This window comes from Seriola aureovittata, chromosome 2 (assembly GCF_021018895.1).
Source record: "Seriola aureovittata isolate HTS-2021-v1 ecotype China chromosome 2, ASM2101889v1, whole genome shotgun sequence".
Lineage (NCBI taxonomy): Eukaryota > Metazoa > Chordata > Actinopteri > Carangiformes > Carangidae > Seriola > Seriola aureovittata.
Genome location: NC_079365.1, coordinates 4,121,544 through 4,138,423, shown reverse-complemented (window position 1 = coordinate 4,138,423; position 16,880 = coordinate 4,121,544). Strand labels below are relative to the sequence as shown.

Sequence of the window (16,880 nt, the reverse complement as noted above, 5' to 3'; positions counted from 1 at the left end):
AAGTGGGCTTTCCTCGGGAACACATACGTTTTTTTGTGAGTTAGTAACTGTTGTTTTATTGTAAAAATAAAAATTTAAAAATTTAAAAAAACTATTCAGCAAATAGTTGGTTTGAGACAAAATATGAAAGTGAGATAATGCGCTTTAGTTATGCATTGTATGCCTTACTGTAATCACGAAATAAAAAAACATTGGCAAGGGAGAACATTTAAATGAAGCTTTTCTCTTAACATTGGAAGTTAAACAATATACCTAGCTATAACCATTTCACTCGTTGATAGGTTTGTATATTCCTTAACATTAAACGTTGCATCTGAAAAACTCCAGTGAGAGAAAACCCCACTTGTTCGCTCGGTTGTCGGTTGTGTAACATGGTCAAAATTCCGACGCTCCGAATAACATAAAATGTGTCATTAAAATCACACTGAGGTCACTTCCTCTCTTGATTCTTTGGTTGTTATGTTTATCAAGTTGTTATTATTTCACAGCACGGCTACAAAATTCCGCCAGATAATAATGTGTGATGTCTCTGACTTACAAGACTTACTGATTGTTTACTTCACACAGTTGGCTTGTGATTTACAATGCGTTGCTGCAATCTCTGTTCTCAACAATCTGAGCGTCTAGTTAAAATGTGATAAGAAATCAAAACAATAATTTCAGCAAAACCAAAAAAAAAACATTCAGCAAAACGTTTAGACTGAACGCAGAGTTTTTTAGTGAAAAAAACTTTTCTCAGAAAATTGTGTGAATTCATATTCATGTTATAAAAGACATGCATACACTGTCAAATGATTTGGTGCCAATAAAGGAGAGAGCATCTTAATTAATTTACGCTTTAAAGCCAGAGCTACTGTGGGAAAATCTTGTTGGCACCTGAAAGCGTCTAAATATCTGACCAGTATGTACCCATACTGCATTTCTTTCTGTCTCACCACTCTATTTTTGTGATATTTAGCCTATCCCAGCATGCATTGGGCCAAAAGCAGGGTCACCAGTCTCACAGGGCTGCCACACACAAGGTACATCCGATGTTTTAAAATTAGAGGCAAAGCATTTTGTGGATTTGGGTTGTAATTCCCAGACACACATGGCTTCCAATTTTTTCTTTCATATGGTGGCTACTTTCTTTGTATTATTAACCTGTATTACCCGCCAGCTACAATAGAATAAAAGTCACTGTCTCTAATACAATAAATAGTTATTTTGGAGTGTGATCTTAACTTTGAAAGCGATATGACTAACATAAGAAGGACAGGATTTTATTACTTAAAGATTCTATCTATGAAATTAGAGGATTTATATCACAAGATGATTTTGAGAAACAGCTTTATGAATGAATCTAAACCAGACTACTGTAAAGCTCTGTTGGTTTACTCAGACAAACAATAGGAAGGCGGGTCACTCAAAACAGACACATTGCCAAGCATATTATTCCAGTACTGACTAATTTCACTGGTTAAATTCTACTATTAGTCTTTAAAGCACTGAATAGTTTTGCCCCTCACTGCATCTCTGACCCTCTCACTGAATGCACTCAGATTTCTCAGGTAATGAAGTTTACAGATCCACACGTAGTGAGGATGCTTTCAGTTACTGTGGTCTGACGCCGTGAAACAAACTGCCTGGTGACCTGAGATCTGTCACAGCTGCCTTCACATTCAAATGCAAACTGAGGACTATTCCCTGATTCGTTACTGTGTGTCTCTGTGGTCAGTATTGTTTATTTAATGAGTAACTCGGTTTTTGCACATTTTAATCTAACACAGACTGAGTTAACTGTTTAATGAAATGTGCTATATGAATGAAATGAAAACCTAATGCAAATTAGAATTCAAATCAATTTTCTTTTTCATTTTCCTTCTCAATTTTGAATCATGCAGCAGTCCTTGTACACGGTACAATAAATATACAAAAACATGTTGGAATTGTAATGATTTAGTGATTTTCTTGTTATTAGCAACATAAAATATCTTCTTGACAGTAGAAACTGTGTGTATGTTTTCAGATTAACCACCAAGTGGCAGCATACAACAGCAGTGCAACTTTACCATCAACCAACTCTCAGAAAATTTTGATTTAACTTATTATACACATTCATTTGTTGTTATCCGGACTGAACACAGAGCAAACATATCGCTGAACTCAGCTTGTTTTAATAACAGAGATTGAATTAAAAACAAACAGAATTTATTCAGTATGCGTTAATTCAGCGATTATGTTTTATGTTCCTGCCCCTCACTATGAGGAAAAACAAATCTGAGTGGCTGCAAACACCTTTGGCTGTACTTAATGACATCCAATCAGAACATTGTACCAGTCATAATATGATTCTGACTTTCAGCCAAAAAACATTAGGACCATTCAGCTCTTAATGTGATGCAGGGAAAGACTTGAGGGTGATTATATACAGAGTGGCGGTGCTGGATTGACGTGCTGGTTGAGTGACTCATCACAGCAGAGGCAGATATCTACTATTGATTAACATTTTCTCCAGGTTAATCACACGTTTGTATTTTGCATATACTGTGCATTTGTTGGAAGCCAACACTTACAGCTGTATCTAAGGATCTAAGAATGTATGTTCCAGTTAATCAATGGGAATCTAAGGTTTGTGAAGAAATTACCTTGTAGTTTTCTTTCTATCCTTCCATGCTGTTTAATGTGTAGCACTAGATGAAAAATCTATTAGTCTTAAAGCAACATTTGATATTTTTGGGTACCTAAGGGCAACAGAGGACTCTGCAAACACAACACTTTTGAAATTGTTACAGCTTGTTAGCAAACAGTTTACTACTTACACAGAGCTGCAGTAATTAAGTGATTAATTGAAAAGTAACTAGCAACTCTTTTGTTAACCAAATAATCATTTTTTAAAAATAAATTCTTTACCAATAATGAAGAATTTGAAGTTTGATTTCATTATATATGATAATAAACTTAATATCTTCGTGTCATGGACTGTTGACTGAACTAAACAAGGCATGTGGGACATCACCTTGGGCTGTGGGAAGTTGTAATGGGCATTTTCACCATTTTCTGACATTTCATAGAGAAAAATATTTTATTGATCAATCAGAAAAAAAAGCCTTCAGATTAATCGACAATGAAAACAATCATTAGTTGCAGCCATACACCAGACTCGGAGCAAGTTTAGCATTTATTTGGAGCTAACCTGGTGACCTGTGTGTGTCTGTTGTTTGGGAGTTGGGCAGGTGTATATAGTGAGTTTATCATTGAGTCAAAAATGCAGAAAATGCTTAATAAAGTCAAAGTCTTGCCACTCTGCAGCCATCTCGGCAACGCCCCCCTGGCAGGTTTGACCAGCATTACCAGGCCCCTATCTAAACGAATGGAGAAAGAGCCTGAACTGCACTTTGAATGGTGAATGGGACATAAAAACTGAATGTATAGAATCACCAGTCAAATCAAAAATCAAAAAAGGTTTAAATGCTTCCTTTTCCACAGGTTATACTTGCTCTACATACACAAGATTTCACAGCTGTGCACTTGCATCAGTGCAACAACATAGCTGGCTTGATATCAGCTGTTTTAAAACAGACAATTGGCTGTTTGGCAGTGGGGCGGGACTTGTATCGGATGTCGTGTGTGTTATACAGTCCATACAATCCGTTACGGACTATTCTATTCAGGATTCTTTAAGTGGTGTGTCTCCTCCTTTTTAATGTCTCTAGTTCTGAGAGGAACTGCAGAGTGATACTTCTCTGTGGGTTCATCACTACAAGCAATTTTTTCAAATTACACAGTGTTTTAATCCATTATTAATATATAAAAAAATCTGATCAGCACAGCTTTAAACTTTTCTCAGGCTGCTTCTCTCATTCTTATATGAATTCATTTTTCAACTAGGCCAGAGAAGGAAAGAAAGGAAAGAGGGAAAGAAGGAATAAATTTGAGGGAGGGAGAAAACATCTTGTCAAAATAAGCTTCTTATTAATTGTAATTGCTTCAAGCTATAAATTAAAATAGGAAAAAAAAAACATTTTTATCTGGTCGTTAGCTTTAGAAGGAAGATGTTCTTGTCACAGTTACTGATTAGCATTAATCTATAGCTTTTTAAAGGCAGTATTGTTTTTAAAAACAGCACAGTGCTCTGTCCTACAGTAACCTCTGGTCACAACTGTTGGTCAGCTGCTCTTATTACATTACAGCCTGTGGCCACATTTCATTTCTAAAAGGAAACCCCCTTCTTCCCTCTGTCCGACTTGTCTGGCCTATTTTCTTCCCGAGACGCCTGCCTCAGCCACAATTTATGAATCAAAACGCCACGACTGGAATCAGATGAGCAGCTTTTTAAAACGGCTTCATTCCAGATTAGCGACAGTGTAAAAGAGCAGAGCAGGAAAGGAGGCGACGCAGACTTCTGCTTTGAAGCCGGTCCCGGTTTCCTCTGGGTGCTCCCTCCCAGCCAAACATAACGAGAAAGCATCAACAGCCAGAAATTCCAGCCTGACATGCATGACGATAGAGCTGCAGCTTCCTCTCCACTTTCTTGAGTATTAAACTAAGAGATATTACACCATACTGCAGCAGTCAGATCACTATTGGAAAGCCTGCAGCATGTTTTTATCCAGAGGCTCACTGGAGCGGCCTTGATGTGGTTATCCTGCCACCCACTCTGTGCTGTAATCGCTGCCGTCGTTCAGCGCCGCAGGAAATTCAGATTGGTGTCATTTCAGTGAGACAGTCACTGGGCAAATTAGTAGAGAGGCAGTGACTACATAAACAATGAAGAGCAAAAGAGCAGGCTGTTAACTTTGTCTGCCATGACAACAAAGCTAGCTACTGTTTGTATTAAAGCTTTGCTGCCTAAAATAGTGATTGTAGCTGTATAACATACATTTATGCTGCTATATATTAGATTTTTGAACGAGTGTTCCCAATGCGAGTATGTGTAGACTCATTAAAGAGCTTTTAAATCACAAACCTGCACTAATCATTTCTATATGGACAACAGGTCAAATGACTACATGTAATGTGAAAGAGGTTCCTTGACTCACTTGACTCTTTTTTTAGCCTCTTTTAGCTCCTTGGTGCAGCAGCAGGCCTCTGTTCTCTGCTATGCTACCTGCCAAACACCACACAGCAGTGAACGTTAGCACTATAGCTGAGGAACATAGCAGAGTATTTACCACTTGTACTTCACAGTAACTGCAACCAAAACTAGCTAAAAAGGGGAGAAAGATTATTGGATGTGCATTTGTCAGGTCACCAGAAACATTACTCCAAATAAATGTTAATATTGCTCTACATCAGCTGAATGTGTTTAGCTAACATGGTAGCCATACAAACTGTGTAAGGCTTTAGCCTGTGGGGGGAAAAAATAAAACTTCAACAAAGTAACTAGTAACCATGGTCAAATAAATGTGGTGGAGTAAACAGTGCAATCTTTTTGATGGTATTGAAGAAGTATAAAGTAGCAGAAAATGGAAATGCCTCAAGTACAAGTACCACTTAAAGCTGCATTAAATGTTATTTGGCCACTTAAGGGCAGTGCAACAAACAGAAAACCAACATTAAAGTGATAGTTAGGGATTTTTGACATGGTGTTGTGATATTCAGTGTATTACCTACACTTACCTACTCAAAAATGCCCAACAAAACAATCCAATATCCGTTGAAATGTACGCTTCATTTAAAATGTTTCCAGTGCTTTATCTTCCCGTCAATACAGCACCTTGAGTGGATATTGAAAGCTAGTGTGCCGGTGCTCTCCTAACTGGCAGCGCGCTGATCCGAATCTACTGCAGGGAATACACCGAATATGCATGACTACCCTTACACAACCCCACGTCAAATAACCCCAACTATCACTTTAACATGTTAGCAAACAGTAATTGCACATCCAGGTGATGCAGAGCTTAATTAGTATTAGTATTTGGAGTTGTGATTCTGGACAGCTAAGTCCAATGCTCACCAAGTCCAAATACTCTCCTTTTAGCCTACATCTGTTTTGATCTTTACAAATTCCAGAGAAAAACATCTGGTTCTTTACCTGCTAAATGCCCCACTATGTTCTCCAGCTTGCTACTAACTTGGTCGGTCGTGTGGTGTTGGGCACTGAACCGAAACAGTTACGGTAAATGCCCAGCCATGAAACCAAAACCATTATCGAAAAAGGCTTCTAAAAGGAGAATCTTAGAGTCGGATGAAACAGTGATGAGAGTGAAGTACAACAGTTAAATTGCAGCTGGAAAACCAAAACAAGCTAGAAGATGCTAAAAGGTTCTGTAGACCAGTGGGAGCAGTCTCTGTATGAACAACCTCTTACAGCTAGAACTGTAACCCCATTACAAATACTAATGTTGCCCTGTGTGTGAATAACAGATTTCCATTAAGCATTATTCAAATTACGACAAAGCAAAAGGATTCAACATTTTCATTTTTGTTTGTTTTTTTATTTTTGCAAATAGGAAAATAGCATTTCTGGTATTCAAAAAAAAAAAAAAAGAAAAAAAAAGAAAAAAGGAAATACAGCCTGCTTCCAACCAGATACACGGGCAGGGCTGAGAGAGAAACAGAGAGAACGGGATGATGATTAGGGAATACAGGTCTGGATGTAGGTCAGTACAAGCAGCCTGGGGAGGCTCAGACACAAAGACCGCGCTGGTTCAGACAGATAAACACGTCTGCCCGTCTTGTCTGCTTTGAACGGGTTTCTACATTACTAAGCATGGGTGTTTTTTAAGGAATAAAACCTAGTGTATCCATAATGCTACGAGATAAAGATATGAGGGTGATTGCTATGTAAATGACTGTGCACTGCTACATGCAAAAGTGCTCTACTTTCTTAGTTCATCCAAAAGCACCAATGTTGCTTGAGCTAAGTTAAGATTGCCAGTAGCCTACAGTTTGTGGTAGTAAGTGTCCGCTGGTTCAACAGAGAACAATCCAGTTATGTGAAGCGTTCAGTTACAGAGTCTCTTCATGTGAAGCACTGGTAGGTTAACAAGCACCAAAGTGTTGAGATCAAATGATAATACCGACTGCACAGCAGAGTGCAGTTTAACCTTCCCTCAAAAATATGCTTTTTTTTTTTTTCTTTTTTTGTGTGTGTGTGTGTGTGGGGGGGGTGGGGGTGGGGGGGGGTGTCATTTTACAGTTCTGATACATTTTTATGGAACTGCCATAAGAGCACAATAACTGTTTCTCACTTTCCACGAACACAAGTGCACTTGAGACCAGCAGATTCAGCTTAATGGTTTGTGAACGGGTAGAGTGGGACTCCAAATCCCAGACCATAATCAGTCTGACATTCCACAGATTGATCACGCTACAATCAAACTCACATAACAGACCAAAAAAAATCTCTCCAGAAACACGACTGAATAGCTTAATGCACTGATTGAAAATCCTCTTTGATAAAAAAAAAAAAAACCCATCTATATATAAAGGCTACAAGCTGTACATGTGTTATCTTTGTCCTTTATGTTCAGTACACATTATATTGAGTATGCTAATACAGAAGATTGAATAGATGTTAGCTGCCTTTCCAGCTGTTTAAAGTATTAGCTTTTCCTGTTGCTATAACCAACAGAAAAAAATTTTTTTTTTTACAGTAACTGCTACTGTAAATAAGAAAGAGCAGCACTTTTGAACCACTGAGCACTTTTGAACCATTGAGCCTAAGTATGAGTCATTTTCTAGGCCACTGAAGTCGGCTGCAAATGATTTTCAAGAGAATTTCAGAGAACAAACAGCTTATAAACTGTCATGCACCGAGGGTGTCGTTTTCATGCTCTCACAGAGACAGAACGGGGATTTCTGGTTTGGCAACCCCCCGCTCAGAATCACAGTTAAATAAGAGCAGTCATATGATAACAGTACAACAGCAGGATCAAGTGAGGTTTCGTGATATGGACAAAAGGCATCGATAGAGATTAGGGCATACTGGGGCTGACAAAAAGGCATACGAGTCAAAACAGGGAGGATTACGGCTGGACGAATGTGATAAAGGCCAGGTTTGGATCATAATATAACAGAGGCTTAGGGAGAATTTCTCAGCTCGGCTGAATTGTGAAACAAAGCCACAAGTTTAGTATGACTGAATCAATGTCCCAGCAGAGTCATACCGTTCATTCAGAGTGAAGCACAACTCTGAAAATCCAAGTGCTTGGAGGCGACTTCTGCTACCTTCACCAGAATGTCACCCCACGGAGACGGCTGTCACGCTCCTCCATGTGAATCGTGTCCATCGCAAGCCTTATGATTAGATCGCATGGCATGTATGAGACGCCGAAGGGGTAAAAATTTAACACTTTAACAATGTACAAAAAAACTTGGGAAGCTTTATCCGTGTGGACCCTGAAGTTTTGGCTTTGAGAAAGACGGGCGAATGCAAAAGTAGAAAGGAAATAATAATATAATTACAAATGCTCCCACTCCCATTACTGTAACCTGCCCAACACCACCTACTTTTCAACAGCACCTGGTAGCTTGGTAACAGGAGCAGTAGCGCAAGCAGTGGTTGCATCTCTGTAAGACTGTCTCCTGTTATGCGTTTTGTTTTATGTGTGTGTGTGTGTGTGTGTGTGTGTGTGTGTGTGTGTGTGTGTGTGTGTGTGAGCCAGGAAATCCACTTTCAGCTGAGTTTTTCCTGAGGTGGCTGTTAGCTCAGTATAAGACAAGCTGCTCAGATGGAACAGTGAAAAGTAAACAGCAGGGAGGAGAGAAAATAAGGAAACCATGAGGGTGAAACAGCAGTCAGCTCTCAAGATTTTTTTTTCTGAAAGTTCTGATCGTGAAGCACCAAAAGTCCTGAGGGAGACCCGGACCCCACCCTGGACAAAGCCAGCCCAGCCAGCCAGCCAGGCAGGCAGGCAGGGAGGGTGGGTGGGTGGGTGGGAGGGTGCAGGGCAGGGTTTATGCCAGCTGAAGGTGTCACACGGTAGCCCTGATAATCCTGCTGGGCCTGGAGCTGCGGTGGACTTTCGTGTGTTTGGATAAGTGGTCACTGCGGGCAAACTTCTTTTCACACAGCGAGCACTCGTAGGGCTTGATGCCGGAGTGAGAGCGGCGGTGGCGGGACAGTTCGTCAGATCGGGAGAACCTGGTGACACAAGAGCAGATGTAAGGACGTTTGAGGAGCAAAGTTACTATGACTTTTTCAAATTAGCCCACTGGCTAATATATCTATTATGTGATAAGAAGACAGGCACCAAATTAGTCCATGTCCCCTGCATGTGGTGAGTCTGGTGTTTAAGGGCATAGACAGGAGTTTTATACCCACAGAAAGAATACAGCTCTTGGGCTCAGACTTTTTGCAGACCCCTTCAATCACTATGTTTTACCTTACTAGACTGCAACTTCAGAATCAGGCCTCATTTACTACATATATTTACTTGCAGCAATAGTATTTTTATGCATTATACAAGACCAACAGAAGTCCCACAATTGTATGAAAAATGTGTTCATTGCATGTACAGTAAGAGTCCTACAATGCAATGCATGCAACGATGGATGAGTAAAATACAGCTACCAGACACCAAATCCATGATGATGATTCATAAGTGCCTGGGGACAAGGGCTGCATGATATGCAAAAAAAAAAAATCATATTGAGATTCTTTTGGCAGATATTGCGATTTCAGTTGGAATGATAATTTTTTCATTTTCACTGAAAAAAATATAAAAATGATGATGATGTGATTTTTGTTGGGTCTTAAGTGGCCAAACAAACAACGTCTGGAGAATATGATTTGTAGCGTCTGTAGCACCACAACACTTATGGTGTTAACAATAAACAACACCTTTACCTTTATCAAAAAAAAATTGCAGCTCCTGTGATTTGGATATTGCACTCGGCCATATTGTGATTTTGATTATATTTCGATTCTTTGTGGAGCTATACTTTTTACACAAATGACAGAACTGACCCACAGTGATTGACACTGGCAGAGAAGGAGATGGGTGACGCTAAAAATCACTACTCACAAAACAAATACATGACTGCTCGGGTAAAACTGTTCCAAACGGCACCGTTTAGTTCAAAATAAAATGTTTTGAAATGTATGAATCAAATACTACTTTTTACCTTCCGTCTTTTTTATCATTATTCATCCCTCTTATGCTGGGTAATGTTAAGTGATGGGTATGTTCAATGGTAAATGGACTGCATTTGTATGGCCTTTTCTAGTGTTGTCAACTCACAACTCAACACAACTCAAAGTGTTTTACACCATAAACCACACTCATTTTCTAACACATACACACACACACACACACACACACACACACACACACACCACACACACACACACACACACACACACACACACACACACACACTCATACTGCACTTTCTTCTAACACACACATACACAGCACTTTCTTCTAACACAAATATTGACTGTTGTCACACACAATACAGAATGCGGAGATGTTATCATGGGCTGGAAAACTGTGACGGGCCTTTTTCCAAGATCTGATTGACTAAACAATAAACTGATACTGAAAATGAACAGATAATTTAAACTACTAATAGTTGGGGTGGGGGTCATCCACACTGAGATGAGACCATCGACACGGAAGGAACACACATTTGTTTGGCACAAGGTTTGAGAGTGACTCAAGTTTTGGTGCAACTCGGTGTCACATCATCCAGCAAGGCACCGAGTTGGAGAAACAAGTAGGCGCACATTCCTGTTGGATTACTATCGCTGAGACAGTGAATAAGATGATTGTCACTGTGATCTTTTTTTAGACTTCCTCATTGTATTATAAACCACTGAGCATCTGATAAGCCTTCAAACTCATAGATCTGTTACTCAAACTGGTTTCATTCATTTCTCTGGTACCTGAAGCAAAACAACTCAGAGGCAGCCCCTGCCATCAACCAGTGGGGACGCCCACTGGTTTAATCTTGACCTTAGAGGTGGGTGATCTGACCATCATATATTGTAGATGGTCTTACTTTACAATGTGATCTTCTTTTCAGATGAATTGAACAGATCGTGCCATTAAAAAGGTGCTACATCTACATATTTCATTTTTCATATTCGGTCGTAGCTAACCAGCCCATCATTAAGCAGCTAGCCCACTAATTGCAGCTGGAGACGGCACTCCTTGTTCCTCTTTGCAACCTTGCCGAGCTTAGTGTAGCCGCACATGTACCAACAGGAACTACCGTCACCAGCTGCGACAGTCCAAGACAGTGGAGTTGCCATCCGTCCGCGGGCTGTCAAAGTCAGGACTTTCAGAATAAAATCAGAGCGGGAACAGGATGCAGACTTTTGTGAGTTGGGCCTTTGAGTTGAAGTGACAGGCTTTGTGTTCAGGAAGCCATATGCATGACGAGTCAGACTTGGGTTTCAGATCGTGGATAGTGATTCTACCTAAGAAGATTGTCATATGATCTCTTGGCCGGATCGCCCACCCCTGCTTGATTTTAAACTCTTAAACATTCTGTCACATACCTCCAGCCACACTCAGGCCAGCTGCACGTGTAGGGCTTCTCTCCTGTGTGCCGGCGGAAGTGAGCTTTCAGATGGCTGCTTTTGGTGTACATCTTCCCACAGCCTGGGTGGGAGCACTTATGGACCCTCTCTGTAGGTGGAACTCTGGTCACACGGGGGGCGATGGCCTTCAACAGACCGCTGCCCTGGACCCCGACCCCAGTCACACCTGTTATCTCTACAGTCCTCATTGTGATGGGCAGAGGCGCAATCTTCACGTACTTCTGGTCAGCTGACTTGGCATCTCCACTGTTTAGTGATAAAAATGTGGTGGAGGTGGAGGGCACCTGGGGGGTCAGTAGGGTGAGATTTTGTCCTGTAGCACCCTGGAGCCCCATGACGAGATGAGTGAGCCAAATGCCGTTTTGTGACCCAGGAGGAGAGCCTGCCGGGGGCTGAGGCTGGGCCAGAGGGAGCGGCTGGAGCTGGAGAACCAGCGGAGCGCCCAGGAGCACTGGGGGGGTTACAGTGGATGGTGAGGGGGTTGCTTGGGCAGAAGGGGAAGGGTCAGCTGGGCTGGGACTGTTCTGCTCATCATGAGGGGTGTTTGGGCTGGAAGAGCAATGGGAAGCACTAGTCCCTGGGTCGCTGCAAGTGTCTGAGGAAGAGGCCGGGGGCGCATTGGAGGATGGAGAGTCACTGGTGCTGCATGGGAGAGGGGAGGCCTCCTCTTTTGGGGCCACTAGCCCCTCTTTGACTAGTTCCATTTTTTCCCTCAAGAACTCCTCTATGTCCTCCAAGGTTGGGGAGAACGGGGAGGAGGGATGGAAAGGGAAATCTGGCAGCTTTGGCTCCTGACTCGCAGGCTCCTCTTCTCCTGCTGCTCCTAGAAAAATATGCAGACGCGCCCCATCGTCCTCGTCTTCTTCTTCCTCCTCCTCATCCTCCTCCTCCTCCTCCTCCTCCTCCTCTCCAGGGCTGGAGCTGTGCATAGCCCCCAAGTCCCCTGCCTCGGGGCTGTCGCAGGAGGCTAAACTGCCCCGTTCGCTGCAGGCTCCGTCTCCCAAGCTGAGGGAGAAGAGGCTGCTGCTGCTGCTGTCCCTGAACAGGTCATTCTCCAGACTCAGTGTTCTGCTGCTGAGAGACACCATTGATCCAGGCTGAACGCAGGAGAGAGGATGTTGAGGAAATTCTACCGAGAGGAACCACAAGAACCTGCAGAGGAAACATGGAGACAGGATTTTATTACCCAGCAGAAATTAGTTATCTCAATTCCCAGATTCTTTTTTGAGCTTGTAGTTTGAGCTGGCTCAGGTGAGCCCTGAACCAGCCCTTAGTTGTGCTGCTACAGGCCTACTGCTGGGGATCTCCCATGATGCACTGAGCACTTCTTCCTTCTCTCTCCATGCATTTACATGACATTACCGCATGTCATTAACTTTGCATTTTCTCTCTCCTGTAGTTTGTGCTTCTCTCTCTGTCTCTCTCCCTCTCTGTCCTCATTCTGCAGGTCTCTCCGACTCTGGAGCTGCAGGATCCAGATCTGACACTACAACACTCATTATTATTATTATTCATTGGTAGTGCTATCATTGCTGCTGTTCTTACTGATGACACCATTACACCTATGGGGACCACTATTATTATTATCAGTACATACAGCTGTTCCTGGTCTCTCTCTCCCTCCTCTTTCAGTAGGCCGTCTGCCTCGACCCACCCTGAGTCTGGTTGGAGGGTCCTTCCTGTTAAAGGGAGATTTTCCTCTCCACTGTCACCACATGCTGCTCATAGTTGGAGCTGTTGCGTTTCTCTCTATAATATTGTAAGGTCTTAGAGATAATGTATGTTATGATTTGGTGCTATACAAATAAAATTGAATTGAAATTTTATTATACATATATTTCAGAAGTAAATCTATCCCACAGGAAACTGGTTCACCTGGTTCTTAGAGACTTCTTTTTTAACCTTGTTTTTTTTTTTGCTTAATTTTGCTGCATCGTATTTTATTACTAGTCAGATTGTGACACCTTTTCATTTTTCCACTTTTAGACAAAGTAAAGTGAAGTTCCATTCACTTCTAAAGCATTAACTAGTGCTAGGTGATATGGTTGAATACTGGCAACACAGATTACTACATATAACAAATATAGGACAAATCATGTATGAAATAACCAGATTTATGCTCAATACAACGAACTGTGTTCCACTGTTATGTGTTCAGACTCCTCACGCATGTCAAACCATAAATAACAAATTTTCTTATAACTAACAAATGCTCAGAATAACACAATACGCCGATACCTCTACTATATCTTGATACATGATAACTTTGAATCATTGCACAGTCCTACCATGAACTCACGTTTCAGATTTGATCTTTTACTTAAAGTCATCTGCCAGTGTGCACACATCAGGAGAAAATGTGGATTTAGTGCCTTGCTCAGGGACACTTCAACAGGAAGAGCTGGTGATCTAAACACCAACCTTAAGATTAATGGCCAACCAGCCATGCACAGGTTACCCCTGTTTGAGGGCCCCTGGAAGAAAGTTTGCACTCGGGCCCCTTCTGAGCCATGTATATAGATCCTGCCAAAATAAGGTAATAATACAAGACCAGCCTTGGTTGACACTGCACATTCTTTAACAGCTTTGGTTAAGGTCATCTTAATCTTTGGGCCCTAATAATTAGCACTTGTCTGAGTTGTAATCATACAAAATATGTATTTTAACTGGGGCAGTAGCAAAAGCTATAAGAAAAACATATATATGATAAATATTTGACTGCGCACATTTCTAGTATGTAAAAAGTTAAACTTAAATTAGCTAGGGCCCCCGGGAGTTTTTCTCGGTCCTCTATGAAGCCCGCAGATGCTACATTTGAGTCCAAACAGACAGCGCTCACAGTGGGGAGATAATCCCCCTTTTGCTTATGTAAAGGATGTTTGTTGCTGCTGTCACACCGTCAGGCACATGTTGCAGCAGGGCCTCGGACTTGACACAGGGCAAGAACACGGCGCTGTAAAAAAAACAAAAAAAAACAAACAAAAAAAACCACGTATCACACTGACGCGCCCAGAACCATATGGTGAGCAAAACTCACCCCGAGGAAACAATCGGCCCGTGAACGCGTCTAAAACATTATGTAAAGGAGAAGCGGTCGACAACATGGCAATCCGCCTGGGTGCAACTGCGCCTGCAAAGGAATCCACGAGCCTCAAGTTCGGCTGGGTCAAAAATGTTCTATTAATACTCCTCCGTGTCTCCGGATGAACCGAGCAGGAGAATCCCGGACATTTGGCTCGACCTACCGTGAGTAGTTCGGAGGAAGCTCGGTGGGGGAAAGCTGCGCCGTCGATGGGTTTGTATATTTTCGTGTTTCCTTTTTCCTCCGTCGTGTTATTGTCGTAGCACACTCACATCCCGTCCTTGCCACGGGTCCATGTTGGCATTCCTTTTCCTAGCGTCACGTGACAGCATCGCTGCACAACTCGGAGGCACGGGTCCTGTTCTGCGCTCCTGATTGGCCGAGCGCGGCGGAGGCTCGCCCTAAAAGGAGCGCTCTGATTGGCTGCCGCTCGATAAATTCTGACTGCCATGTGTTGATGGAGGAATCACTATAGCTCGACTTAAACAGGATACAATGTGGCCTTTGATGTTGTACACAGAGGGGGTGGACCAAATAATTTCAGCAACTATTACTGTAACAACTATAAGCAAGACCCATGAGAGCAGCTTCAGTGCTCTTCATCCTGCATCCTGAAAACCTGTTGTTGTTCATAAGAGGAAAGAGGAGAAAATCTGTTCTGCTGTTGTATACAACAAGTTTATTCTTTAGGACAGTGGTTCCCAACCTGTGGGCCGTGAAGATATTGCAAGTGGGCCGAACAAAAATCATTTGCAAAACAGTTTGGTGAAAAGATGTAGCCTAATCATACAATCATACATATATATATATACAGTATATAACAATAACAATGATCTTTAAAAACATTGTAAATGTTTTAAACCTACTTTCATTGTTTCACTGTGATACAGCGATGATAGGAACTCTTATGTTGTCTCTGGCCGGACTACATTGTGTTCTTGTTTGCTATCTCAGTCTGATTGCGCGCTAAAATATGACATCCATTGCAAAAGTATCAAAATGCTTAGCTGATTAGCAACAGGAAGCGTTAAAAAGAAAGAGCCCAGAGATAGATGATGAATGTTCAATCATAAAAAGTGCCCTAAGGATGCATTATTTGGCCTCTGTATTGTAACAGGGTCGGATGTGGACAGCCAACATTTTTGAGATTTTCAAGTGGACCATGAGTTGGAAAAGATTGGTAACCGCTGCTTTAGGATAATACCCTCAAGATGAGCCAGGTTGTTTTCAAGGGGGTCCTAAAATACAATACAAATAAACATGAAAATACAACAAAACAAAATTCATCAAACACACAACAGTTAAGACAATAAATACTCAAACATCAAAAAAAACAAGCACAATGGCGAACACAACCACTAAATGGCTATAGAGAGGCCGTGAACAAACGCATACCCAGCAAAACTAACATAATGTGTATAAATAGAATTTGCTGTGTTTTGTATACTGTATACAGAAATGAAACCAAATCATCTGAAATATGAACAAATATTTTCAAGATAAGAAGACACACTCTATTTAAACATGTGGAATGATGTTCTGGTTCTTTTGTTGAAGCCAGTGAATGTGTCCTCATATTGAGTGGAGGCTTGAGACTAAACTACACATCTTCTTTTTATGTTGCAGAGATAACACCTACACCCTTTAATAGCAGACACATGGAACTAGTTTGTATTCAATTTTGAGCTGGTACTGGCTTAAAAGATCTCCAAGATACAGACTGAAATGTCAGAAATGTTACAACTATTTGGGTCTCCTCTACTGAGCGGAAAGAGGTTAGTTTTAGTTCCTTTTTTTTAAATTTTTTAAATTTTTGCCTTTATTTTTGATAGTACAGTGAGATAGACAGGAAAGTCTGCGAGAGAGAGAGAGAGAGAGATAGAGAGAGAGAGAGAGAGAGGGGATGACATCCAGCAAAAGGCCATGGGTCGGATTCGAACCCATAAGTCCATTTGGTACAAGCTTTACCAGGTGAGCCACTGAGGTGCCGCCTTTAGATGCATTTCGATAAACAACATCGGTATCAACATCAGTCAAAAATTTGGTTAAGTATAAGTTGTGATGCAAGTTTCCTCTGGACACTAAGCATAAAACAATTTCTGGACCGAAATAGAGCGAGAACATGATCAATGTGATGTTTAAATGTAAGTTCAGTGTCAAGCCATAAACCCAAGTACTTAATTTGATCAACTGTGCAGACTAGTACCATCATTATGTGTTATTATTAGATTTTGGCTCTGTCTAGTACCAAAAAACATAGTGTATGATTTTGCTTTATTAAGTAATAGTTTATCACATTAGAGCCAGTTTGTGCTGCAGACG

General features: G+C 41.4%; 1 protein-coding gene across 1 annotated transcript; it reads right to left on the bottom strand.

Moving 5' to 3' along the window:
- Window positions 1-7,079: 7,079 nt before the first annotated feature.
- si:ch211-117k10.3 (Krueppel-like factor 15) lies at window positions 7,080-14,879 on the bottom strand. The gene is made up of 3 exons (XM_056365482.1): window positions 14,722-14,879; window positions 11,435-12,628; window positions 7,080-9,070 (listed from the first exon to the last, which is right to left on the bottom strand). Exons 2-3 carry the CDS (start codon window positions 12,562-12,564, stop codon window positions 8,902-8,904), a joined length of 1,299 nt encoding a protein of 432 aa, XP_056221457.1. The 5' UTR covers window positions 12,565-12,628; window positions 14,722-14,879; the 3' UTR covers window positions 7,080-8,901.
- Between the last annotated feature and the right edge of the window lie 2,001 nt (window positions 14,880-16,880).

Bases quoted from the DNA above. Each gene is read 5' to 3' on its own strand.
- si:ch211-117k10.3 (XM_056365482.1), bottom strand. From the start codon at position 12,564: ATGGTGTCTCTCAGCAGCAGAACACTGAGTCTGGAGAATGACCTGTTC. The intron at 9,071-11,434 runs GTATGTGACAGA...TTGTGTCACCAG, and splicing joins TGGCCTGAGTGTGGCTGGAG to GTTCTCCCGATCTGACGAAC.